Genomic DNA, 27,106 nt, shown 5'->3' with positions numbered 1-27,106 from the left:
GTAAGTGAGCTTCAGGCCCTGGTGACTTTTTACACTGTTTAATCGTAACACGGTGGTGGTGTGCACTCATCCCATATTCTCATCTAAAGTGGTGGTGGATTTTCACTTTAATCAGTTATACCAACCTTCTTCCCAAATCTAAGTTCATAGAAAGTTCACCCAACTTTGTTTCTTTTGATCTCCAACAGATGTATGATTTCTGTGACCATATGGACAGTTTCCAGTTTGTTAGCAGATGGTATTCTCTCATGTTAAACCTAAGTAGGTCTGGATGTACAAGGGCATATTAAGGCTTGTAATGGTAGAGTCATAACAATGTTGGTCGCCTACCTAGTATCTGCCTTTCATGAGAAGATTTGCATGATTGCGACAAGGTGTTCAATCCACATTTCCCATTACTGGTCTGTTCTCAGGAGTTTTTGGAAAGGTAAAATCTAGCTTTTTCTCCTGTGGTCTTTGACTACCTTTTTGAAGAAATTCACCTTAGGTGGCATATGGCAGGTGTAAACTGACACAAAAGAGAAACGAGTGGAAACACAATTCCAAGAGATCAAGCCAGGATAAGAGGTGAGATGCTCCAAAAAACTTTATTGAGGACCCAATACCATTTCAAATTAAACTTGTTGGTACGAGGCAACACTTTCTATTTCATTCAAGAGACTACATTTTTACAAGCTCCTTTGTCTGTCAGTATATCCCCTGTGCCACTACTGATTGACCCCTGATGAAGGTTTTTTTAAAAACCGAAACACGGACCGTGTTGGGTCCTCAATAAAGTTTTTTGGAGCATCTCACCTCTTATCCTGGCTTGATCTCTTGGAATTGTGTTTCCACTCGTTTCTCTTTTGTGTTGAACTTTTGTGGAAATTTTGGACCTTTTATTTCTACAGGTGTAAACTGACCTCAGTTGTCATTTATAATGACAATATAACCATTATAAAATACTAAAATATCGGCATTGTCTTTTTAAAAATAAAAATGTAATATAAAATGAGCTTCACTGAACACCAGTTGTTTTCTCCATCAATTAATAGTCCTGTTACAGCTGTTACATTTGTTGGAATGCCACACTTAAACTAAGGATGGGCCACTTATATGACAGATTGATCTTGTTTGACCTCAGAAAAAGTCAAATTGCGTACCTTCTAAGTGTTCTTCATGAATAACAGGATAAAGAGTCACATGTACCCATCCTAATCTCCTTAAGAAGATGGCCTAAGTTATGTAGGACTGGGGAGGGGGACACTGTAGAAAATAGTCATTCATTGCTATCAGATGACCTCATCTACTTCTATGGCTGTTTATCTTGCTGTCCACAGTAAGTTATTTTATATGTTCATTTCCTTATAAATAAAGAATTGGACAGATTAATACATGCTCAAGCTGAATCTGCTTTCACCTTGAATTTATATTTGCTGAAAAGAACTTTTATTTGCAGAGCAAGTATTTCAGAGCCACCAACTGCTAACATAAAGCCAACACCTGTAGTGGCCACCCCGAGCAAAGTGACTGCAGCCGCTATTCCTGGAAATAAGCCTACACCAAGAGCCAGCATCCGTCCAATGGTGACTCCAGCCACAGTGAGCACACCAACCACCACTCCAACAGCTACTGTTATGCCCACAACCCAGGTGGAGTCCCAGGAAGGTAAGCAGTCAGTGCTGGTCATTGTAACCAACAATTTGCTGAGTACGGTATATACTTGAATATAAACCTATCCAAATGTAAACCGAGATAACACTCCACTCCCCCCCACCCACCCTTTTTTTCCTAGGGGAAAAATGTTGACTCGAATATAAACCGAGGGTTTATATTCAAGTTGTCTTCTCCTTCCCCCATGGTGTCCAGAATGCTTTCCCTCTCTTTCCTTTTTCCTTCCTTCCTTCCTTCCCTCCCTCCCTCCCTCCCTTCCCACCCCCCAAACGGAGAGCTCCCCTCCTGACACATTCGTAGGCCCACCCACCTTCCCCAGTCCTATGGTTTTGCCTGGTGGTCTAGTAGAGAGTCGAGCAGAAGCTATTCTCACGTGCTCCTGCAAATGCTGTCTTCCTCATTGAAAATGGCTGCTCTGACTTCCAGTGGTAGTTTCATGAGATTGCTGCTGGAGGTCACGTCAGCCATTTTGGAATTTCAGCCAACTCGCTAGTAGACCACCAGGCAAAATAGTAGGTCCGGAGGGAGGAGGCAGGTCTGTGGGTGTATTGGTGGGGGTGGGGGGGACGCTCTCTCTGTTCGGGAGGAGTGGCAACGACATGGGAGAGGGAGGAAAATAATACCGTACACCATAGGGAGGGGGAAGCGGAGGAACACCAGCACTCAAGTATAAACCAAGATTTAAATTTTGGCCCCTTTTTTGGGGGGTCAAAAAATCTTGGTTTATACTCAAGTATATAGGTTAAAGGGATGCCTCTTTTAACAGTGTTATAAAGGAACTCTGTAAAAACTGATTATAGAAAGTGCATTGGTTTTAAACAGCTGTCTCCCCATAGTGCTTGTAATTGATTCTGATAGTGATATAGCAGGCAGAATTGTGCTTGTGATATCACTACAGGAAGGCAGCTCCATATAGAGAACTGCAGTACTGTCACTGCAGGAATTTCATTTCTGCAGTATCTTTGAAAACCAAGAAGTACATTTGAGATGGGTCTGGAGGCAAAGTAAGTTATTTGTGGATTCCTTTGTGCACGTGTGTTTCTCCGAGGACAAGCAGGCTGCTTGTTCTCACTGATGGGGTGACGTCCACGGCAGCCCCTCCAATCGGAATCTTCACTAGCAAAGTCCTTTGCTAGCCCCCGCGCGCACCGCGCATGCGCGGCCGTCTTCCCGCCCGAAACCGGCTCGAGCCGGCCAGTCTTCTTTCGTCCGCACTCGGTACGGTTGTGTTTTCGCCGTGTCGAGCCCCGGAAAGTCGACCTCGCGCGTCCTTTTTCGACGTGTTTTTTCTACGGAAAATCTTTAAAAACTGTTTGGGAAGTGCTCCGGAAGCCCTCTCGGGTTTCGTTTGCCCCTTCCCGTATTTTTCAGATTTTGCCCCGGTAAGTTTTCTTTCGTCGTCGGGGTAGGCCTCTTTTCGGCCTCGGTCGAGATTTTTCTCCCTTAAACTTTTGGTGCTCACTTTCGTGCAGCCGCTCTGAACTAGAGCCTCCGGGCCGTTCTCCCAGAGATCCTGGGAGAGCTGTTGCGCCCTACCCCTCCGGTACCGCCGGTGCTTGCGCCTCCGGTACCGTCGAGCGCGGCGCCGGCTGGCCCATCGCCCGAGGTGAGGTCCCCGACGTCGGTACCGCGTGCGGTGCCGACTGCGGCCACCTCCCAGGAAGGCTCCCCGACTACGTTGGCGGAGGGAGCTTCGCCGATGCAGGCGAGGGAGTCTACCTCTCGACGCCCCCATCGTGGACGTGGCTCCACGGAGTCGAGTCGGGCACGGTTGCAGACACAGGGCCTTGAACTTGTGTCTGACACCGAGGGTGAGGCCTCGTGGGAAGAGGAAGAAGACCCCAGATATTTCTCTGACGAGGAGTCTGAGGGTCTTCCTTCCGATCCCACTCCCTCTCCTGAAAGACAGCTTTCTCCTCCTGAGAGTCTGTCTTTCGCTTCCTTTGTCCGGGAGATGTCTACGGCCATCCCCTTCCCGGTGGTTGTGGAGGACGAGCCCAGGGCTGAAATGTTTGAGCTCCTGGACTATCCTTCTCCACCTAAGGAAGCGTCCACTGTTCCCTTGCACCATGTCCTAAAAAAGACATTGCTTGCGAACTGGACCAAGCCACTAAGTAATCCCCACATTCCCAAGAAGATCGAGTCCCAGTACCGGATCCATGGGGACCCAGAGCTGATGCGCACCCAGTTGCCTCATGACTCTGGAGTTGTGGATCTGGCCCTAAAGAAGGCTAAGAGTTCTAGGGAGCATGCTTCGGCGCCCCCGGGCAAAGACTCTAGAACCTTAGACTCCTTTGTGAGGAAGGCCTACCATTCTTCTATGCTCGTGGCCAAAATCCAGTCTTACCAGCTCTACACGAGCATACACATGCGGAACAATGTTGGCGGGCTTGGTTGATGCGCTCCCCCCTGAGCAAGCCAAGCCTTTTCAGGAGGTGGTCAGGCAGCTGAAGGCGTGCAGAAAATTCCTGGCCAGAGGGGTGTATGACACCTTTGATGTTGCGTCCAGGGCCGCTGCTCAAGGTGTGGTGATGCGCAGGCTCTCATGGCTGCGTGCCTCCGACCTGGAGAATAGACTCCAGCAGCGGATTGCGGACTCGCCTTGCCGTGCGGACAATATTTTTGGAGAGAAGGTCGAGCAGGTGGTAGAGCATCTCCACCAGCGGGATACCGCATTCGACAAGTTCTCCCGCCGGCAGCCTTCAGCATCTACCTCCACAGGTAGAAGATTTTTCGGGGGAAGGAAGACTGGTCCCTACTCTTCTGGCAAGCGTAGGTACAATCCTCCTTCTCGACAGCCTGTGGCCCAGGCTAAGCCCCAGCGCTCTCGCTCTCGTCAGCAGCGTGCGACTCAGCAAGGCCCCTCGGCTCCCCAGCAAAAGCAAGGGGCGAGCTTTTGACTGGCTCCAGCAGAGCATAGCCGACATCCAAGTGTCAGTGCCGGGCGACCTGCCAGTCGGAGGGAGGTTGAAAGCTTTTCACCAAAGGTGGCCTCTCATAACCTCCGATCAGTGGGTTCTCCAAATAGTCCGGCAAGGATACACCCTCAATTTGGCCTCCAAACCTCCAAATTGTCCACCGGGAGCTCAGTCTTACAGCTTCCAGCACAAGCAGGTACTTGCAGAGGAACTCTCCGCCCTTCTCAGCGCCAGTGCGGTCGAGCCCGTGCCATCCGGGCAAGAAGGGCTGGGATTCTATTCCAGGTACTTCCTTGTGGAAAAGAAAACAGGGGGGATGCGTCCCATCCTAGACCTAAGGGCCCTGAACAAATATCTGGTCAAAGAAAAGTTCAGGATGCTTTCCCTGGGCACCCTACTTCCCATGATTCAGGAAAACGATTGGCTATGCTCTCTGGACTTGAAGGATGCCTACACACACATCCCGATACTGCCAGCTCACAGACAGTATCTGCGATTTCAGCTGGGCACACGTCACTTCCAGTACTGTGTGCTACCCTTTGGGCTCGCCTCTGCGCCCAGGGTGTTCACAAAGTGCTTGGCTGTAGTAGCAGCAGCACTTCGCAGGCTGGGGGTGCACGTGTTCCCATATCTCGACGATTGGCTGGTGAAGAACACGTCCGAGGCAGGAGCCCTGCAGTCCATGCAGATGACTATTCGCCTCCTGGAGCTACTGGGGTTTGTGATAAATTATCCAAAGTCCCATCTTCTCCCAGTGCAGAGACTCGAATTCATAGGAGCTCTGCTGGATTCTCGGACGGCTCGCGCCTATCTCCCAGAGGCGAGGGCCAACAACTTGTTGTCCCTCGTCTCGCGGGTACGAGCGTCCCAGCAGATCACAGCTCGGCAGATGTTGAGATTGCTGGGCCATATGGCCTCCACAGTTCATGTGACTCCCATGGTCCGCCTTCACATGAGATCTGCTCAATGGACCCTAGCTTCCCAGTGGTTTCAGGCTGCTGGGGATCTAGAAGACGTGATCCACCTGTCCACGAGTTTTCTCAAATCCCTGTATTGGTGGACGATTTGGTCCAATTTGACTCTGGGACGTCCTTTCCAAATTCCTCAGCCACAAAAAGTGCTGACCACGGATGCGTCTCTCCTGGGCTGGGGAGCTCATGTCGATGGGCTTCACACCCAAGGAAGCTGGTCCCAACAGGGACGCGATCTACAGATCAATCTCCTGGAGTTGCGAGCGATCTGGAACGCTCTGAAGGCTTTCAGAGATCGGCTGTCCCACCAAATTATCCAAATTCAGACAGACAACCAGGTTGCCATGTACTACGTCAACAAGCAGGGGGGCACCGGATCTCGCCCCCTGTGTCAGGAAGCCGTCAGCATGTGGCTCTGGGCTCGCCGTCACGGCATGGTGCTCCAAGCCACATATCTGGCAGGCGTAAACAACAGTCTGGCCGACAGACTGAGCAGGATTATGCAACCTCACGAGTGGTCGCTCAACTCCCGAGTGGTGCGCCAGATCTTCCAAGCGTGGGGCACCCCCTTGGTGGATCTCTTCGCATCTCGAGCAAACCACAAAGTCCCTCAGTTCTGTTCCAGGCTTCAGGCCCACGGCAGACTGGCATCGGATGCCTTCCTCCTGGATTGGGGGGAGGGCCTGCTGTATGCTTATCCTCCCATTCCTCTGGTGGGGAAGACTTTGTTGAAACTCAAGCAAGACCGAGGCACCATGATTCTGATTGCTCCTTTTTGGCCGCGTCAGATCTGGTTCCCTCTTCTTCTGGAGTTATCCTCCGAAGAACCGTGGAGATTGGAGTGTTTTCCGACCCTCATCACGCAGGACGAAGGGGCTCTTCTGCATCCCAGCCTCCGGTCCCTGGCTCTCACGGCCTGGATGTTGAGAGCGTAGACTTTGCCTCTTTGGGTCTGTCAGAGGGTGTCTCCCGCATCTTGCTTGCTTCCAGGAAAGAGTCCACTAAGAGGAGTTACTTCTTTTTATGGAGGAGGTTTGCCGTATGGTGTGACAGCAAGGCCCTAGATCCTCGCTCTTGTCCTACACAGACCCTGCTTGAATATCTTCTGCACTTGTCTGAGTCTGGTCTCAAGACCAACTCTGTAAGGGTTCACCTTAGCGCAATCAGTGCATACCATTACCGTGTGGAAGGTAAGCCGATCTCAGGACAGCCTTTAGTTGTTCGCTTCATGAGAGGTTTGCTTTTGTCAAAGCCCCCTGTCAAGCCTCCTACAGTGTCATGGGATCTCAATGTCGTTCTCACCCAGCTGATGAAACCTCCTTTTGAGCCACTGAATTCCTGCCATCTGAAGTACTTGACCTGGAAGGTCATTTTCTTGGTGGCAGTTACTTCAGCTCGTAGAGTCAGTGAGCTTCAGGCCCTGGTAGCCCAGGCCCCTTACACAAAATTTCATCATAACAGAGTAGTCCTCCGCACTCACCCTAAGTTCTTGCCAAAGGTTGTGTCAGAGTTCCATCTGAACCAGTCAATTGTCTTGCCAACATTCTTTCCCCGTCCTCATTCCTGCCCTGCTGAACGTCAGCTGCACACATTGGACTGCAAGAGAGCATTGGCCTTCTATCTGGAGCGGACACAGCCCAACAGACAGTCCGCCCAGTTGTTTGTTTCTTTTGATCCCAATAGGAGGGGAGTGGCTGTGGGGAAACGCACCATATCCAATTGGCTAGCAGATTGCATTTCCTTCACTTACGCCCAGGCGGGGCTGGCTCTTGAGGGTCATGTCACGGCTCATAATGTTAGAGCCATGGCTGCGTCGGTAGCCCACTTGAAGTCAGCCTCCATTGAAGAAATTTGCAAAGCTGCGACGTGGTCATCTGTCCACACATTCACATCTCATTACTGCCTGCAGCAGGATTCCCGACGCGACAGTCGGTTCGGGCAGTCAGTTCTTCAGAACCTGTTTGGGCTTTAGGATCCAACTCCACCCCCCGAGGGCCCTGTTTGTTCTGTTCCAGGCTGCACTCTCAGTTAGTTGGTAAATTTTTTAGGTCAATCTCAGTTATGTCCTCGCCGTTGCGAGGCCCAATTGACCATGGTTGTTGTTTTGAGTGAGCCTGGGAGCTAGGGATACCCCATCAGTGAGAACAAGCAGCCTGCTTGTCCTCGGAGAAAGCGAATGCTACATACCTGTAGAAGGTATTCTCCGAGGACAGCAGGCTGATTGTTCTCACAAACCCGCCCGCCTCCCCTTTGGAGTTGTGTCTTCCCTTGTATCTCTTTTGCTACATATGAGACTGGCCGGCTCGAGCCGGTTTCGGGCGGGAAGACGGCCGCGCATGCGCGGTGCGCGCGAGGGCTAGCAAAGGACTTTGCTAGTGAAGATTCCGATTGGAGGGGCTGCCGTGGACGTCACCCCATCAGTGAGAACAATCAGCCTGCTGTCCTCGGAGAATACCTTCTACAGGTATGTAGCATTCGCTTTAAAAAAAAATGCTTATTTTTGCTTTGCATCTTTTTGTTAGTATCTCAGTTGGTACTTATTACTTCCACACAGCTATGCAGTCTGAAGGCCCAGTGGAGCATGTTCCTGTGTTCGGGAGCACAAGTGGTTCAGTTCGTTCTACCAGTCCCAATGTTCAGACATCCCTCTCACAGCCCATCTTGACTGTCCAACAACAGACACAGGCCACAGCTTTTGTACAGCCCACTCAGCAGACCCTTCCTCAGATTGAGCCATCCAATCAGGAGCCATCCCCTCCCACAGTGGAAGTGGTACAAAGTTCACCCATTGAGAGGCCCACAACTTCTTCCGCAGTATTTGGCACAGGTTGGTTTCATGCACTGAATTAAAATCGAGATAAATCACATGAGAGATTTTATGACACATGTACTGATAATTGTATATAACATTTTGTTTTACTGCACAATTGATAGGCAGTATATCAAGTCTTATTAAATTTGAAACTTGGTTCCACTCTCTCTTACGATATATTCATTGTGGGTATCCTGAAAACCTGATTTGCTGGGGTGCCTCCAGGATCAGGTTTGGGAACCACTGGCATAAAGGTTGCCTACACTGGGCAGCTGCTTCACAAAGCAAGTAAACCCACTCGATGCCCTTTAAATAAATTTCCTTTATTTGACAGCCACTGGTTCTTTTGGCTGCTTCTTTTCTGATATTTACATATGAAATATTGCCATTTGCTTTTGTTTTAATATATTTTCCTTGTAATCAAGCAGATGAAGCCATTACGTATGGGTTGTGTCCATCAACCAGCAGGGGGAGATAGAGAGCACTCAACTTTTCACAGTGCCTCATGGCCAGCTAGCTCCACTGCCTCTTCAGTATTCTCTATCTCCCCAAGCAGGGTGGCTGCAGCTTCTTCAACCTCCATCAAAAATCTGCCTGGGGGTGGCTCCTGGCTTGCCAGTTGTTAGCCGGGGTTTTAGAGGCTATAGCAGCTTCACTTTGAAGGCACATAGGTCAGCCCTTTCCCTGCCTTACCCATGCCCCCGTGGATGTGGACATATTAGCTTGCTTTTCCCTGTCCTTTCCCACTCAGTGGATGCAGGCACATTGGTTCGCCTTTCCCACTTATCTGAGCCTCCGGAGTGATTTTATTTACCTCTTTTGCCTCTGCTTTCCTCACAGCGTTAAAAAAAAAAAAAGCGCTTTAGCGCAACGATCTTGGAAAAGAGGTTTTTCTGGAGATTCTTCTGCAGGACCGGAGTTGTGATACTCGGTCTAATGAGGTAAGAGTGTTTTCTGACTCCTCCAGGGTGGGCCCGCGATCAGGACGTTTTTGGCGCGAACCGCCATTTTGAATTTTACCGCCGTTTTCGTCGATGGCTGCAGCGGGGCTCTGTAAATCACGCTGTACAGACGGTAGAGCCGGCCTGAGCATGGCGAGCGGCGATCTTTCGCGCTCTGAGCTGGCAGCGGATGCCATTTTGGATTTTCCACATGGCGCGGCCTCCGTTGCGATGGAGAGCCCTGAATCCGGGGGGGGGGGGGGGGGTCCTCTGAGTGAGGCTAATAATAGAGCTGATAGCCCTGGGCAGGATCCGGGCGGTCAGGGAGCGGTTTTGTCCCCTGATTTTGTTTTAATGCTGCATAAGGCATACATGACCCCCCCCCCCCCCCCCCCCCCGTGGTCGGGCTATGAGGATTCTGAGGGGTCTGGCAGAGCTTCTTGGTCTGAGGAGCCAGAGTCAGGTGCAGAATTGCCACAGGATCTTGATGATCCGTCTGCGGTGCGGATTTTCCACCGCGAGGAGCTGCCATCGCTTATTTCAGATGCCTTACAAGCCCTCTTGATTGAAGATCCAGGGAGTGGCACAGCCTCCTCTGTTAATCCACGGATGGCTAGTACCAGAAAGCCTGCTCGAGCTTTTCTTTTGCATGTCTCCATCCAAGAGCTTATTTCGGCTCAATGGGCTGACCCCAAGGGACCTTTGAAGGTTGCCAGGGCTATGGGGCAATTATACCCTCTGAGTGAGGAACATTTGGCTCGCTTTGCAATGCCTAAAGTGGAAAAAGAACTACCCTCCCTGTTGAAGGAGGTGTTGCCCTGAAGGATATTCAAGACCGCAGACTTGATTCAGCTCTGAAGCGGTCCTTTGATTTGGCAGGTCTCACTGTTCGGGCATCTGCATGCAGCTGTTATGCTGCTAGAGCCTGCCTGGCTTGGTTACAGCAGGCAGTGGAACAGCCCGGTGATGGAGCGGAGACCTTATCTGAAGTGGCTCCGCAGATGGAGTCGGCCTTGTCCTTTTTGGCTGACGCCCTTTATGATATGGTCAGAGCTTCGGCTAAACAAATGGCTGTAGCAGTGGCGGCTCGCCACACTCTTTGGCTACGACATTGGGCGGTGGACATGGCCTCTAAGCAAAGGTTGATGAAGTTGCCCTTTCAAGGCCTTCTCCTGTTTGGTGAGGAGCTAGAAAACATTGTTAAAGGCCTGGGGGATTCCAAACCTCAGCGCTTGCCTGAAGATAGGCCGAAGCCTTCCTCTAAGGGTCAGGCGGTCCGCTCCTCTTACAGACCTCGCTTCCGTGAAGCTAGAAGGTACCGCCCTGGGTGTGCTGCTGGGTTCACTTCTCGTGCCCGCTTTCAGCAGAGAAACTCCTTTCGCTCAAACAAACGTTCCGCAGCTGCCAGTTCTAGGCCTGGAGTTCAGGGGCGACCCTCTCAATGATGGTGCGCCGGCCCCCTCCTTGTTTCCTGTCATCAGAGGAAGACTTTCCCTCTTTTTCGAGGAGTGGGCCAAAATCTCCGCAGATCAGTGGGTCTTGGACCTGATCAGAGACGGATACCGAATAGAATTCGATGCCCCGGTGAGAGACGTGTTTGTGGAGTCCCAATGCGGTTCTGCCACCAAACGGGCGGTGGTAGAGGAGACTTTGCACAGTCTGTGCCAGATAGGGGCTGTGACCCCGGTGCCTCCCGCCGAACAAGGTCTAGGCCGTTACTCCATTTACTTTGTGGTGCCACGAAAAGGCGGGTCTTTTCGCCCGATCCTGGACTTAAAGGAGCTGAACAAGTCCTTAAGAGTGCGGCATTTTCACATGGAAACCCTGCGCTCCGTCATGGCAGCGGTACAGCCAGGAGAGTTTCTTATGTCTCTGGACCTGAAAGAAGCTTACGTGCACATACCAATTTGGTCCCCGCACCAGAAGTTTCTGCGGTTTGCAGTGTTGGGAAAAAATTTCCAGTTTCGGGCCTTGCCTTTTGGCCTCGCCACAGCTCCCCGAACCTTCTCCAAGGTAATCGTGGTGGTAGTAGCTGCTTTTCTCAGGCAAGAGGGTATCCGGGTTCACCCGTACCTAGACGACTGGCTCATCAGAGCAGACTCAGAAAAAGAGAGTCATCTAACTACAGCCAGAGTGGTTTCAGTCCTTCAATCTCTGGGCTGGGTCGTCAATATGGCCAAACGTTACCTTACCCCCTCGCAATCTCTAGAATATTTGGGGGCCAGGTTCGACACAGCCTCGGGCTATGTGTTTCTTCCCGAGCAAAGGCGGTGCAAGCTTCAGAATCAGGTCCGTCTGCTCCTGAGGATGCCCCGCCCGCGAGCTTGGGACATTGTCCAGCTGCTGGGATTGATGATGGCCACCTTGGAAGTGGTGCCATGGGCGAAAGCACACCTGAGACCTCTACAGTATTCTCTTCTTCAACGATGGTCTCCAGTATCTCAGGATTATCAGTGCAGACTTTCTTGGCTCCCTGCGGCCCGCCTCAGTATGGAGTGGTGGCTCTCGGATAGCATGTTGCGGCGGGGAATGCCGCTGGCGCTCCCCGATTGGTGCTTAGTGGTGACAGATGCCAGCCTGAAGGGCTGGGGCGCAGATTGCCAGGGGAAGCATGCCTGGGGTTGTCTATCAACCGCCTGGAATTGAAAGCGGTGTTTCTGGCTCTTCTGGCCTTTCAAGTGACCCTGGAAGGATTGGCTGTCCGAGTGATGTCGGACAACACGACAGCAGTGGCCTACATAAATCGACAAGACGGCACTCAGTGCAGAGCTCTAGACGCGCAGGCTGAACAAATTTGCCACTGGGCCGAGCTACATTTACAGTCCCTGTCAGCAGCTCACATTGCATGTCAGAGCAACGTGCAAGCCGACTATCTAAGCAGGCATCAGATCGATCCAGCGGAGTGGGAACTAGCAGACGATGTATTCCTGCAGATATGTGCCAAATGGGGCAAGCCAGTAATGGATCTTATGGCGACCAGTTCCAATGCCAAAGTCCCGTGCTTCTTCAGCAGACGGAGGGATCCTCGCTCTGCCGGGTTGGATGCCTTGGCTCAACCCTGGCCCCTGGGCTTGCTGTATGTCTTCCCTCCGTGGCCCTTGATAGGGTGCGTGCTCCTGCAGATTCGGCTGCATCCAGGAGAAGTGGTGCTCATCGCCCCAGATTGGCCCAGGAGGCCTTGGTATGCGGACCTCTGACAGATGCTGTTGGAGGCTCCTTTTCCGTTACCTTTGGTTCCGCACCTGTTGTCACAGGGTCCGGTGGCCATGGAGGACGCCTGCCGCTTTGGTCTTATGGCTTGGCGATTGAGAGGGCGCAATTGAGAGACAAAGGCTACTTAAATAAGGTAATTTCCACTCTCCTGCAGGCCCGTAAGTGCTCCACTTCCGTGGCTTATGCCAGGATTTGGTGCCAGTTTGAAGTCTGGTGTGTTTCAAGAGCGCTTTCTCCGTTGTGGGCTCCTGTCTCAGCGATTCTGGACTTCTTGCAGGACGGTGTACACAAAGGCTTGGCCTATATTTCCCTGCGGGTGCAAGTGGTAGCATTGGCCTCCCTGCGTGGCAAGGTTGAAGGCGTGTCCTTAGCTGCTCATTCAGATGTGGCACGGTTTCTTAGAGGGGTGCTTCGGCTCTGTCCTCCCGTGCGGGCACCTTATCCAGCTTGGAACCTGGGGTTAGTATTGAAGGCCCTTCAGGGGACTCCCTTTGAACCACTTTGGCGTGCTTCAGAGAAAGATTTGACACTGAAGGCCGTCTTTTTAGTGGCCATTACCTCGGCGACACGGGTGTCAGAGCTCCAGGCGCTGTCCTATAGAGACCCTTTTCTGCAATTCTCAGAGTCAGGGGTCACGGTTCGGACCGTGCCTTCCTTCATGCCTAAGGTGGTTTCAGCGTTTTACCTAAATCAGCCTGTTTTTCTTCCCTCATTTGTTGAGGAGGAGTTTCCAGATTCATTTGGGCAGTTGCACCTTTTGGATGTGCGCAGGACTCTGTTGCAGTATCTGCGAATTACAAATTCTTTCAGGACCTCTGATCATCTTTTTGTGCTGTTTGCAGGTCCTCGCAGAGGGTCTTCAGCGTCTAAAGCCACTATTGCCCGTTGGCTCAAAGAAGCTATCTTTTCAACATATCTGCTGTCTGGCCGGGCTCCGCCTGCAGCCTTTAAGGCACACTCCACAAGAGCGATTTCTCTTCCTGGGCGGAAACTGGAGCACTATCTCTTCAGGAGATTTGCAGTGCTTCTAAGCTCTCTTTCGCCCGACATTACAGGCTGGATGTGGCTGCCAGGAGGGATGCGCGTTTTGGAGCACAGGTGCTAGCGCGTGGTGTGGCTTGTTCCCACCCTATTTAGGGATTGCTTTGTTACATCCCATACGTAATGGCTTCATCTGCTTGATGACAAGGAAGGGAAAATTAGGTTTTTACCTTGGTAATTTTCTTTCGTTTAGTCATAGCAGATGAAGCCATGAGCCCTCCCTGTATGATTGTCTGTATTGCAGTGATTCTGATTTCAGGTGCTGTTCTTGTTTCCTGAAGTTATATTCCTTCCTTGTGGAGTCGGAAAACAGTCTTCAGGATTCTTGTTACAGTTATAGAAGGATGAGTTCATTCCCTCCAGTTCATGTTTTGGGAGGATGAGTTTATTTCCTCCAGGAGGATGCAAGTATTCCCTCCGTTTATACAAAGTGGAGGACGAGTTTATTCCCTCCAGGAGGATGAGTTCATTCCCTCCTTTATGCCCTTGATAAGGGGCCATCATTCGCTGTGAGGAAAGTTCATGTTATTCCCATTGTGGTTTGCCATACTGCTTTGGAAGCTTCAAATACTGAAGAGGCAGTGGAGCTAGCTGGCCATGAGGCACTGAAAAGTTGAGTGCTCTCTATCTCCCCCTGCTGGTTGATGGACACAACCCATACGTAATGGCTTCATCCGCTATGACTAAAGAAAAGAAAATTACCAAGGTAAGAACCTAATTTTCCCATTCTATATCAACTGTGAACTCAAATTTAAGATTTTAGGACCTGACTACATTCTGTCTTCTGAAGTCCCAAAGATGGAATTTATCTTCCATCTGTACAGCAGCATAAAGGTTAAAATTTAGTTTGGAAGCATATTTAAACTATATTCCATCTTCCCTCCCCATCCCCCCAATGTAGCATACTAGAATGTAAATAGCCATTTGCTATATAGGGAGCAGGAGAAGCTTTACAGGAAGTAATATAATAATGCAGGTTAGAAAAGGAAAGCTTATATTGTAGAAAAGAAAATAAATTTGCAACTTGATTAGACTGCTCGGTTTATTTTGGACTAGGTTTTGAAATATTGCCACTCTGTTTTTACCCTGCTACTATGTCATGCTAATGGTGACAAAAGATCTTTTAGTTTCAGCTACCCCAACCTCTTCCTTACCTAAACGACCTCGGGAAGAAGAAGAGGAGGCATCTGTAGAACACGCTGACCAGGCTTCAGAGGAGACGGTAGACATGCCTCATCCAAAGAAACTAAGAGCTGTACAGCGAGTTGGAGTTGAGGTGTGTAATGATCAAAATACTTGACTTGTTCTTAGGAAGTAAGGTTTGTTCAATTTACAAGTTAAGAAAAGCCCTGGTTTTCTCATAATGCTGGCAAAATGATTTTATAGAGTAGAATTTTATATTTGTGTGAAACTTCAGTACTTGTGGCAATATATACTATCTGAATAAGGGGTGAGCAAAGATTAAAAATTTTAATTACGATTCATCATGTGATTAAACCTTTTAATCGCTCTTAAACGCGGCATGCATTGTGGGCCATGAAGTGTAATTCAAACAAAATGTAATACTGAAACTGAAAATCAATACTTTAATGGTACTGTAACTTGAAAGGAGTGGCCTAGTGGTTAGGGTGGTGGACTTTGGTCCTGGAGAACTGAGGAACTGAGTTCGATTCCCACTTCAGGCACAGGCAGCTCCTTGTGACTCTGGGCAAGTCACTTAACCCTCCATTGCCCCATGTAAGCCACATTGAGCCTGCCATGAGTGGGAAAAGTGCGGGGTACAAATGTAACAAAAATATATATATATTTAAATTTTCAAAACTGTCATACATCTTTTAAAATTCTATTCTCTCCAAGCAAAGCTCCAGCACTCTCCATCCCTCCTAAAACAGCTCTAGGACTCTCCTTCCCTCCCAGCACAGCTTCATCTTTCTGACTCCCTTCCATCATAGCCCAGCCCTCTAAATCCCTCCCAGCACAACACCAGCCCTCTCACTCCTTCCTAGCAGAGCTGGAACATTTCTCCTACTTCCCAGGTGTCCCAACATTCTCAATCACCTCCCAGCACAGCCTCCCTACAAGTTTCAGTACTCCCCCTTCCAGCATATCCCCAACACTCTCCCCACCTCCCATTATAGCACCCCAGCAGGTCATCAGTACTCCCCTTCCCTCTCAGCACTCTCATCCCCCTCCCTCATGCCCATACACTTCAACTCACCAGTTGAGAAATGCTGTCTAGCTGCATATAACTTTATTTTATTCAATCGTGGGCCTTACCTCTGTCTGGAAGGAAGGAGTTGGACAGTCCAGAGAAGGGCTACTAAAATAGCGCAGGATCTACAAAAGAAAAGCACTTCCATCAACCGCCTGCAAGAGACCCGCAGCAATTCACACATGATGTGTTCAGCGCTGACCTGGAAGTCTTAGCTTGCGCTTGCAGAAAATAGGAAGTTGCATTGGGGGGAGGGGGGGAGTAGGATGTGGCAGAGGCACGTCTTCCAGGTAAGCAGCATGTGACAATCAGTACTGCTGCCCGAGACTCCATGAAGAAGAGATGAGGTAAACATGCGGCTGGGGGGGCAGCATTAAAAATCATTTTCAGTGAAGCCTTAATTACCCATCCCTACTTATAAACATAGATAAATGTTATGTCTATTTACTTATTTCTGTTCTGCCTGAAACTAGGTAGAGTTACATATATAATTGTTCCAGACGTGTAAAATCAACTATACAATAAACTCAAAACATACAAAATGTAAATAAAATAAAAGTAGGTATCTATCTCATAAAATAAAACTAGACTTCCAACTGATGGTCATTTCTAAACATTACAAACTGTCAACTTAAGCCTTACTTCATGCAAGCTGTCTGTCGAGCTGCTTCTTGAATGTTATAGTGTCCAAAATCAGCCTCATAGAAAGAGGTAGTTTGTTCTATTCCAGTGACCCTGCAATGCAAAATAAGGGTACTTTGCTTAGCTCAAAATGCCTACTATTTAAGTGGTATACTTTACTCAGCTTCTCAATTCCATACACCCCCTCCTAGACATCTTAAGGTCTACTGACTCCCACCATTTAGTTCTCCCCAGTCCCAAGGTAGCCCACTTAAAATCCACAAGGCATGCTACATAATATTTTATTGCTTCAAAACTTTGAAATGAACTGCCGCCTTGTTGGCAGCAAGAGCAGACCCTTCCCAAATTTAAAACTGTTCTTGGATGTTTGCGATCTATCCTGTGAATTTATTGCATTCCTTTCCCATTTTAACTTATTTTTATTAGTATTTTATTGATAACCGCTTAGATCTGCATGTCGGTATGAGCGGTTTGTCAAGCACTATAAACTATAGGAATCCCTGGGTTCAGCAAAGTGGATTCTTGGGTCAGTGGTGGAATGGACAATTGCTGTGATCCCTTCTACCTCAGTAGACAAGTTGGATGATAATTCTTTAATACTGTGCTCATATAAAGAGGCAAGTCATGCAATACTCTGTGAATAAAATCTTAACATGTTAGAACTTTCCTTACTTGTCATGTCCTGTATATAGGAACTTTAAGCTTTCCTTTCTTGGCTGGATTTTTGGCATATGATAGCTGGTGGAATGGAGATAAGTTCATCATCTGAGTATTACCTGATCTTGGGAACCTTAAAAATCCTCTTAAATCCGGGCATGCTCTGCTGTGCTATTGAGAGAAATTTGCATAACATATCTAACAAAATATGGACAGTGGTTGAGCCAATAAAATACAGTATACTACACTTCATAATTACTAATTGCATAACCAGGGACTGCAAGAGGGTACTCATTGTGATTTACTTTTGTTTCAGTCCTTAAATGATCTGAATATTTGTTGATGGATGATTGATTCATTATGTCAGCTTTAATGCAAATGTACTTATATTGCAGGATATATGCATCTTGAGTGAAATAGAACCTTTCTTTTCTTGGAATAAGAAAATTGAGCTTTATAAACATCTGTTTTTCCAGCCATGTGCCATTCTTCCAGGCAATAGTAGAACAAGTGTGGTGGCCTTGCACATAAATGTATGAGGTGCTTATTAAGCTCTGAGTATTTTCCTTCAGGAGGAAGCTCTGGTGGAAGAGAGCACAGATGCTGATGTTGACTCTCAGTCCTTCCAGCAGGAGTCTCAGGATTCTGTGGGAGAGGTAAATACAAAAGTATACATATTCTAGTATAAAGCATGTCATTGATAATCTGTGACTATTGCTGCAGAATAATTTTATTATTCATGGCCTTCTAAAGAAGTTTCTATGACTCTAGAGCAGTACTTTTCACTGTTGTTGAAGCGGGGGCCACATTGGTAAAAAGACTTCAACATGAAAGCCAGAACCACTGCTGGACAAAGCAGATGATGGTGTCTAGAGCCTGGGTGGTAAAGGGAATGGTTCCCTCTTTAATGATGCTGCCAGTCCACCTGTTTAGACACACACTCAAAGTAACTACAGTGAGGTTTGATCTCCAGATTGTGTCTCTGCCAAAACTTCCCCTATTGGAAACGCTTCCCTAACTGTATTCTAATCATTAAAGACCAATCTGTTCAAGAAGGCTTACCACAACGATCCAACCTAAACACCCGAACCCTGCAACGCAACGAAACCTGTACCAGAACAGAACACTTAATTCTCCCTCATCAACTACCTAAAGACACTCTGTTACTCATGAACTTTAACACTATTACTACTCTGTATTTCTGACACCGGAACTGGCGTCCGCTATCACAGTATTATGTAAGCCACATTGAGCCTACAAGTAGGTGGGAAAATGTGGGATACCAATGCAACAAATAAATAAATCATTCTCAACTCCCATCAGCCTCTCCAGTCAGCCACTATCATCTTGTCCCCATTTCCTCTAAGCCATGTCTCTGTTAATGCCCCCAGCTTTCCCCAGAATCTTCCAACAGGCATGATCTCTGGAACAGGTGTTCTATTTTCTTCTAACATTGTGTGGCTCTCGGTGAGCTTGATCCAGCTGGTGTCTAAACGTCACTGTTTGCACAGTCTTGCAAGTGTAATATGGAAGTTGGTATACCAAATAACTCAAACTCGCTGAGAACATACAGTCCTAAAAGAAAATAGAGCTGTTATGGAGACAGTGCTGGCAGCAAGCCTGTGGACAAGATGGGAGAAAGTATATATAGAGAGAAGTGTTAAGAAGCCATACCTAGAGTCAGTGGGGGCCACCAACAGTGCAGTGTCTCCTCTCCCAAAAGTGCAACATGAGAGACAGCCACTTAAACCCTGACATACCTAACTGGATGTGAGTTACACTTTTTTTCGTCAGGCCCAAGCAGCCGGGGGGGGGGGGGGCACTTATAATTTTAGTTCCAGTGCACCAAAATGAAAAAATAACCACATACTGCTGGGACCTGAGGAAAGTGCGTAACTCATATCAAGTTTAAGCATGTCAGGTTTTGTGTAGTTGCATATCATACTACTTGTCTTTCCTTGTGCCAATGCACTGCCTGCTACTCTCATTCCTATGGAGTCACTACAGCACTGCCTTTTGCAAATGAAAGTTCCAGTTTCTACTTGACTGACCCACCAGGGTGTGCCCTGAATGCCTGATAAGGCAGTCCTTCCTTGGCTGGCAATATCAGAGTCGTGAGGAAACTTAGATATTATTCCTACTGTCCTGTCCTTCTTCTTGCTGTTTTCTCCTCTTCCTTTCTGAGTCCAAAGAACAATTGACTTTTACTTACATGAGAAGCCAGAGCTAGCTTGTCACCTGTACTCTTACTGAGGCTTGGCCAAGCTGATCATAATCTGTTCTTTCTGCTTAGTTTAAAAAGTGTGTGTGGCATGTCTCTGACTATAGACCACAAAAAGAGAGGCAATAATTATGCATTGAATTGCATGTAGCCCACTTGTATGTAGGATGGAGTCAGCTTCATGGACCATAGCTATCCAGAAAACGTGTAACTAAGCTATGTGTAACTCATTCCTGGAGCTCAGTTCCTCCACCTTGAATAGAGAGACCTTTTATTTTGAGGGAAATGCAGATGCCTGATTAAAAGAACTGCCTCTTCTGAAGCATACACTATCTGTTCCTTAAATAATGGATCCTGAAAGAGGTATGCATTTTAAAATTGTTCCAAGTTAGTTTGAAGCCATCATTTGTGGCATATTTAACTATCTCAGTGAAACAAGCACATTTGTGGTCTCCCTGTCCAATTCTGTTTGTTACAGGGAGGCACTCAGGGTGATTACACAACCATGGAAGATGGCGAAGAGACCTCTCAGTCTCTCTTACTTGACCCTTCACCCCAGCCTTCAGACCTTCCCTCACAAATTCAGGATCTGCAGCCTCCACGGACTGATGTTATCGTCATTGACAGTGATGACGAAGAAGATGAGGAGGAAGAAAACGAAGAAGGTGAACAAGAGGTATGAGAATTTGAACTTTTAAGCTGATGCTGTTCTGCATTGTGAATTGCAAACAGGATCGGTTTGGCCCCCTAAAAGGCATTTGCTTTCTTTTATCGTGAATGTTTAATATTTGTGAACAGTATCAGACTGAAGCTACTAGAAATTAATATTTAATCCAAAGAACAGGTGCAGCACAGTCCAGTGATGCAAATTTCTCCATTGTACCCCATCAGTGTATTTCAGGCAACGTTCCAGTGACTTAAAATATTGTGTCCGTTATCAATAGGACTATGAAGAAGATGAAGATGATGATGAAGATGATGAAGATACGGGGATGGGCGACGAAGGCGAAGATAGTAATGAAGAAACTGGAAGTGCAGATGGAAATGAGGCATATGAAGCCGATGATGGTGAGGTAGGTTTTGGCTAAAGTATCCCTGTACTAAGAGCGCATGAATTTGTGGAGTGAGGTAATTGTCCATTGTTGTGTCTGCTCTGTGCAGTGCTTAGTAAGGTTCTCTGAAGACAAGCAGGATAGCAGGTTCTCACAGCATGAGGTGGTATCACCGAACAAACACCTGTGGGAATTTTCTCCAGCTTAGAATATACTTAAAGCCATTCAGTTGCTCCATTATGTATGTATGTATGTATTCCACTTCTGCCTGCCTGAGACCTGGCTTCCAATACTCCTTGAGTGACTCAGGAGGATATAGCCACTCCTACTACTTTCCCTGTGCCTTTGTAAATGGCATCATTCAATTAGTAGTTTATGAAGAGATTTGATGAGCAGAGAAGCTCTTCTTTCCATGGCACAGTGTTGTGGTTTTGCCACCATCGATGTCGATGCAGAGACATCCAGCAGATCCTTAAGACTTTGCACACTGCCTACACGAGAAGCATCCACTCTTGAGACCTTGGATGGCTTTGGAGGCTATATATGCAACACGACTGTTGATTTCCAGTGTATTGGGGGAGGAAAGTTCGCATCCAAGGCTTGACTCCATTATCATTAGGTTGAGAGGCAGAGACCCAGATATCTCCTTTGGATTATTTTTCCAGGTCTGATTCTTAGTACTCCTTGGACTCTGTTTTTTCTGAAGAAGGGTCAGCTGGCCTACCTTCAGACCAATCTCCACCAAAATACAAACTGCTTGTGCAGAATGCTGCTGCTAGGCTTCTTACTGGATTGTCGAAATTTGATCACATTACTTTGGCTTTGAAGGCATTGCACTGGCTTCTTGTATTTTAGCAAATTAGGTTTAAGGTGTTGACCTTGATTTTTAAGGCCTTGAACAATGATGCACCCCTGACTTTAATGTCATCTTTAAGATTGTATCAAGCCATTTCGTAGTCTGTGTTCTTGGGGTAAACTTTTATTGGTTATTTTTTCCTTTAAGTACTTTAGGCTTGGAGCTAACCGTTCAGCAATTCTTCAGATTGTAGGCACAGCTATTTGGAATATTTTGCCTGTGAGCTTACATGTGATAACTTCAATCCTTCAGTTTAGGAAACAGTTATTTCTTTTTGCTCAGGCTTTTTCAGTCTGAGTAGTTCACTTACTGCCTCAAAATATTAGTCTTGGTGATGAGTTCATTTAGTGATTCTTTGTTTTAGTTGTCTGTATTCTGCTATGTTTTTTTCAGTGTATGTGTTCCAGTTGTACATTGCCTAGGACAATTGGATAATATGATTTAAATAATTAGAGCAAAATTCCCACCAGAGGAGTTTTCATTCATTGATTTTGTGAGGAAAAATGACTGAATCTATTCCATTTAAGTTAGAGATGGAGGAAGAACCTAGGGCAAAAGCATTGGAGATCTCTCACACACTCACACACAGTGTATCTGTGTGAAACACACTCTCTCTCACACTCACTGTGTCTCACATACTCACTCGCATACACTCTCATTCAAACACACACTCTCATTCTCACACACACACACTCTCTCTCACACAGACACACTCACACCCAGACTCACTCTCTCTCTGTCACACACACACACTCGCACATTCACTCTCTCACCAGTCACTCTCACACACACAAACACACACTCGCACATTCACTCTCTCACACACACACTCTCAAACATACACACTCCGAGGAAAACCTTGCTAGCGCCAGTTTCATTTGTGTCAGAAACGGGCCTTATTTACTAGTTGTTACTATTGCATACTTCCATTTGGCTTCACTACAGATCCTAGGGCATTAACAAAATGCCTTGCAATTATAGCAGCATATTTGTGCACACAGAGTTTGTTTCCATATTTTAGATAATAGGCTGGAAAAGAGCAAATCTTGAGAAGAGGTAACAAGATCCATGTGCATAACCATCTGGGTAATAGAGTTATAAGCTATCCTAAGTTCCAACTATGCTTGTCGCCACACATCTCAGATGAAGCCTTTCTACTGCAGCAGAGGATCGCCAATCTAGTATCTGTAGTGGTAGAAATCCAGAAGACTCAGCAGACATAGCATGGAACATGTTGAGAACAATGGACCATTTGATTCAACAGTTCATGTAACATGCCTTGAACAATCTCAAAATTAGGCAAGCTCAATAGATCTTATATACAGTGGATTCAAACCACTCAAGTCTGCAGAACGTCAGATCTTTGACAAGGCTTCCTTGATGTAACTCCGTCCTGTTGGGCGGTACAATCCAATAATGTGATTTGGCTAAAGACATTCCCTTCCAAATTCCACAGTATTAAAGAACAAAATATGACAGATGGCCTTCCAGCTGGTCTAAGGAGCTCATTGTAGATGGGCTGCACACTTGGGTATCATGGTCCCACCAATTAAAACGCCACCCGATAAATTGTTTGGAACTGAGAGCAATATAGAAAACTCTAAAAGCTTTCAGAGATTGATTGGCCAACAAAATTGGTACAGACAATGAGTTGGTGATGTATTAAATCAACAAGTAGGTGGGAACAGGATCATACGTTCGGTGTTGGGAAATTGGGAGGATGAAGACCTGGGCCATTTCTTAAGGTATTTCCCTCAGTCACCTACCTGGAAGGCAAAGACAACTCCCTGGAGGACAAGCTGAGTCATGCCCTGCAAACGGCATAAGTGGTCCTTAGAGATACCAGTGCCAGAAATGTTATTCAATGATGAGTTGGAGGAATTAAAACAAATGTCTGTAAACCTGGAAGATGTAATGGTGCAGTTTGATAAATTAAATAGCAATTCGCCTAGACCAGATAGTATTCATCCTTTAGTACTGATAAAATTATAAAATGAACTTGCTATTATTAGTGCTGTGTAATTTATCTTTAAAATCAAGCATGTTACCAGATGATTGGAGGGCTGCAAATGTAATGCCAGTTTTTAAATAGAGTTCCAGTGGTGACCGGGGAAATTACAGACTGGTGAGCCTGACATCAGTGCAAAGCAAAATGGTAGTGACTATTATAAAGCACAAAATTATGGAACATATACATAGGAATCAATTAATGAGACAAAGCCAGCATGGATTTAGTCAAGGGAAATCTTGTCTTGCCAATCTGCTACATTTCTTTGAAGGAGTGAATAAGCATGTGAATAAAGGTGAGCCGGTTGATATTGTGCATCTAAATTTTCAAAAGGCATTTGACAAAGTACCTCACGAACAACTCCTGAGGACAGTAAAACGCTATGGGATAGGAGGCAGTGTCCTATTATGGATTAAGAATAAGATAGAAAACAGAGAGTAGGGTTAAATGATCAATATTCTCAATGGAGAAGGGTAGATAGTGGGGCTCCCCAGAGGTCTGTGCTGGGACTGCTGCTTTTTAACATATTTATAAGTGACCTAGAGGTGAGAAGAACTAGTGAGGTAATTAAATGTGCTGAGGACACAAAAGTTTTTCAGAGTTGTTAAATCACAAGAGGATTGTGAAAAACTGCAAGAGGACCTTATGAAATTGGGCATCCAAATGGCAGATTGCACTTGCTCACATTAAGGACAAAAGTCTATAAATAGTGCCAAAAAGTCAGCACTGAAAAAAAATGCACTAAGCACTATTCTGTAACGGCATTGAAAGTTAGGCACCTTTTTTAGAGTAGACTTAGTGCTGAGATCAGCGCCTAACTTTAAGATGCAAGGATTTACACCAAGTAAATCCATGTGTCTAAATTAGGAGCAGATCCCACTTATTCTATAACAGCACGCATAAATTGTAGGGATGTCCGACGCTCCCATGGCCGTACCCTCTCTTTGGAGCCATATGTAAGATTTACATGTGGATCCCTGTGACTAAAAATGTATTCATAAATTTCAATTAATGCCAATTGGTGCCGATAATTACTAGCACTCAGTTGTCGGCGCTAATTGACTCATTCAGTTGTGCGTGCAATTATAAGGCCATTTTTAGAATTTCAGGCAAATGTCAAGTTATATATGTAGGAAAGAGGAACCCAAACTACTGTTATATAATGCAAGGTTCCACATTAGCAGTCACTGCCCAAGAGAAGGATCTAGTTGTCATTGTTGATGAAATGGTGATGCCCTCTGCTCAGTGTGCAGTGGCAGCTAAGAAAGCAAATAGAATGTTAGGAATTATTAGGAATGGAGAACAAAACTGAGAATATTATAATTTATTTGTGTCATTCCATGGTGCAACAACACCCCAAATATATGCAGTTTTGGTTACCGCATCTCAAAAAAGATATAGCAGAATTAGAAAAGGTACAGAGAAGGGCAATGAAAATGATAAAGGAGATGGGACGACTTCCCTATGAGGAAAGGCTAAAGAGGCTAGGGCTCTTCAGCTTGGAGAAGAGACAGCTGAGGGGAGATATAATAGAAAGAAGTCTGTAAAATACATGAATTGCTTGTTTACTGTTTCCAGAAAAACAATGAAGCTACTAAGTAGTAAATTTAGAACAAATCAGAGAAAATCTTTCTTCACTTAATTGCTTTTACAACTTAATGTTGTAAAAGCAGTTAGCTTAACAGAGTTGAAAAAAGGTTTGGATCATTTCTTTAAAGAAACGTCCATAAACCATTATTAAGATAGACCTGGGAAAATCCACTACTTTTTTTTCCTAGGATAAGCAGCATAAAATCTGTTTTACTCTTTCCCTGTTATCAGGGTTTTGGATTAGGATCATGTTTTTAGTATAAATTCTGCTAAGTTACAAAATGTCCTAGAAGGTTCATTAACTTTTGCTCGTTACTGTATCCTTTAATATGTAAATTTGCTTCTTTATATTGATGACTACTTCCCCCCCCCCCCCCCCACCCCTGTTTTAGGGTGCTGATGGTGCTGACCCAGGTACTGAGACTGAGGAAAGCATGGGAGGAGGTGATGGCAGCAGCCAGAGAGCAGCTGATTCTCAAAACAGTGGTAAGAACAAAATGCTATTCTGGCTTCAGAAAGGATCTCTCCTAGCTTATTCTTACAGATTATTCTTATTCAACATGCAGCAAATGGATGAAAATGTAGAATGTTGATTCTCATTTCACATTACCATCCAAGCAAGCACAACAGAGCTTATGCATAAAAGTGGACAACTAATGATAGCCAGAGAGGCAGGGCCTATAAGGTTAAGACCTGATTGTTTTCTAGGCTCTAACTTTATTAAATTATAAACATAATGTTCTCCCAATGGAAGGATGCTTTTTGAGATGAGAAGAATCCACCTGAGGATTGCAGTTCAGTTTTTTGCCTTCGTGTGTCTAGTACTGTTGTGTGGTCTCTTGTTTCATATTTTTTGAGGTCTCTGTTTTGGGCATATAACTAAAATGAGGTATTCTGGTAGTATTTAGTTTCTATGTAGAATTTGTAGGGGTCTGATTTGGCCTGTTTTTCCATCAGGAAGTATATTGTATTTTTTTTATAGAAAGGGTTGTTGCTGTTTTAGTCCTGGACATTAGTGCTGCTTTATTATAACAGATTTTCTATATAGGTCTGGAATGTGTTTGGATTTCACAGGTTCTGGTTACTGGAGCTGTGAAAGGATCCCTACTACTAGGGAACCATCTTAATTTTCCATCCAGGGCCCATTCAGTCCTATTTGTGCCACTGTACACTACCTACATAAATATTTTCTCTTGCTCAATGACAGCTGCAGTGATAATTTTTAATATTCAAGGACTATCTTGGGGCCTTCTCTGGAACTGATAAGTACAACTTTGCTTTACATCGCTTCACTCCAGACAGCACAAAGCTTTCTAGTGACATTTTGTACAATGTGGTTGTGCTACCTACAGATTTTATATTGACTGGTGCAGATTACTTCCTTAGCAGTCATGGGGTGCCAGAGAGAGTAGAAACTGACAGCAATGAGGCTGGAACATGAAATGGAGCTTATGTCACTTGGAGTTCCAGGGCTGGCATTCAGGCAATCCAGGCATAATTTAATCAGAGGCTTTTATTAGTCACAGAAGGGGGGAAACATTTGGGGAGCGCCTTGTAGGCACTCACACTTATTTCATCCATAGAGCTGCGGTAAGTGCAAATGTCTAAGTGTCAGTAGGGACACACATAACTCCAGTAAGTTATGCACATAAGTGGGCACCGCACCTATGCCTTGCCTGTGCTCTGCCCTCTGTGTATGTCCCCTTGAAAATAAGCATTTTAGTTAAGCAGGTATTTGCAGAATAATTCTTAGGCAGCATGCTGGCCTATATATGCATAAGTGCACACATACATGGGATCAAAACACATTCCTTAACATTCTAAGCATTTACATTTGTAACACTCATGTAAATATTATTGCCTAGGCTATAGAATTGACCTACAGATAAGTTCCACACAATCTTTTCTCAATCTATTCGTTGCCACAACAATGCCTCATAACTCCACCCAGGTACATCATGATGGCACGCCAATAGAGTGCCTGCCCAGGTTACATCTATAAAAGCAGCATGCATGACTTTGTTTAGGAAGCACTGACATAAATAGTCCTATGTGTTGAACGGATGTACTGGTTCCTTTTCAGTTTTATATCGAAAACTCCAGAGCTGTAGAAATAACAGATTATCAGTGCACTGCAATTTTATTGTCAGGTTGGAAATTGAGTTGATTCAGAATATTTAGTTGTACAGTCATCTGGATGATGACTGTACAACTATAAATTTCAAAGAAGAGTAGCCTAAATATTTTCCTTCAGTCTTTTGTGCCTGCTGCTTTCACCACTGAAGTTGAGGATTTTATTTTTAAGCTCATGTTATGTTG

At 46.1% G+C, this 27,106-nt stretch overlaps 1 protein-coding gene across 5 annotated transcripts in view; it reads left to right on the top strand.

Annotated features, from left to right (window-relative positions):
* TPR (translocated promoter region, nuclear basket protein) overlaps positions 1–27,106 on the top strand; it is a 247,582-nt gene that overhangs the window by 196,600 nt on the left and 23,876 nt on the right. For 3 of the 5 annotated variants that reach the window (XM_030205412.1, XM_030205414.1, XM_030205411.1), the window contains exons 36-42: positions 1,439–1,647; positions 8,097–8,369; positions 14,668–14,825; positions 17,633–17,716; positions 19,760–19,957; positions 20,226–20,354; positions 25,180–25,273. In XM_030205412.1, the coding sequence (XP_030061272.1) occupies positions 1,439–1,647; positions 8,097–8,369; positions 14,668–14,825; positions 17,633–17,716; positions 19,760–19,957; positions 20,226–20,354; positions 25,180–25,273 (1,145 nt within the window). The remainder of the gene's footprint in view (positions 1–1,438; positions 1,648–8,096; positions 8,370–14,667; positions 14,826–17,632; positions 17,717–19,759; positions 19,958–20,225; positions 20,355–25,179; positions 25,274–27,106) is intronic. The other 2 variants (XM_030205416.1, XM_030205413.1) reach the window with 1 other exon arrangement.

This window comes from Microcaecilia unicolor, chromosome 6 (assembly GCF_901765095.1).
Source record: "Microcaecilia unicolor chromosome 6, aMicUni1.1, whole genome shotgun sequence".
Classification (NCBI taxonomy): domain Eukaryota; kingdom Metazoa; phylum Chordata; class Amphibia; order Gymnophiona; family Siphonopidae; genus Microcaecilia; species Microcaecilia unicolor.
This window is presented reverse-complemented; position numbering and strand designations above follow the sequence as displayed.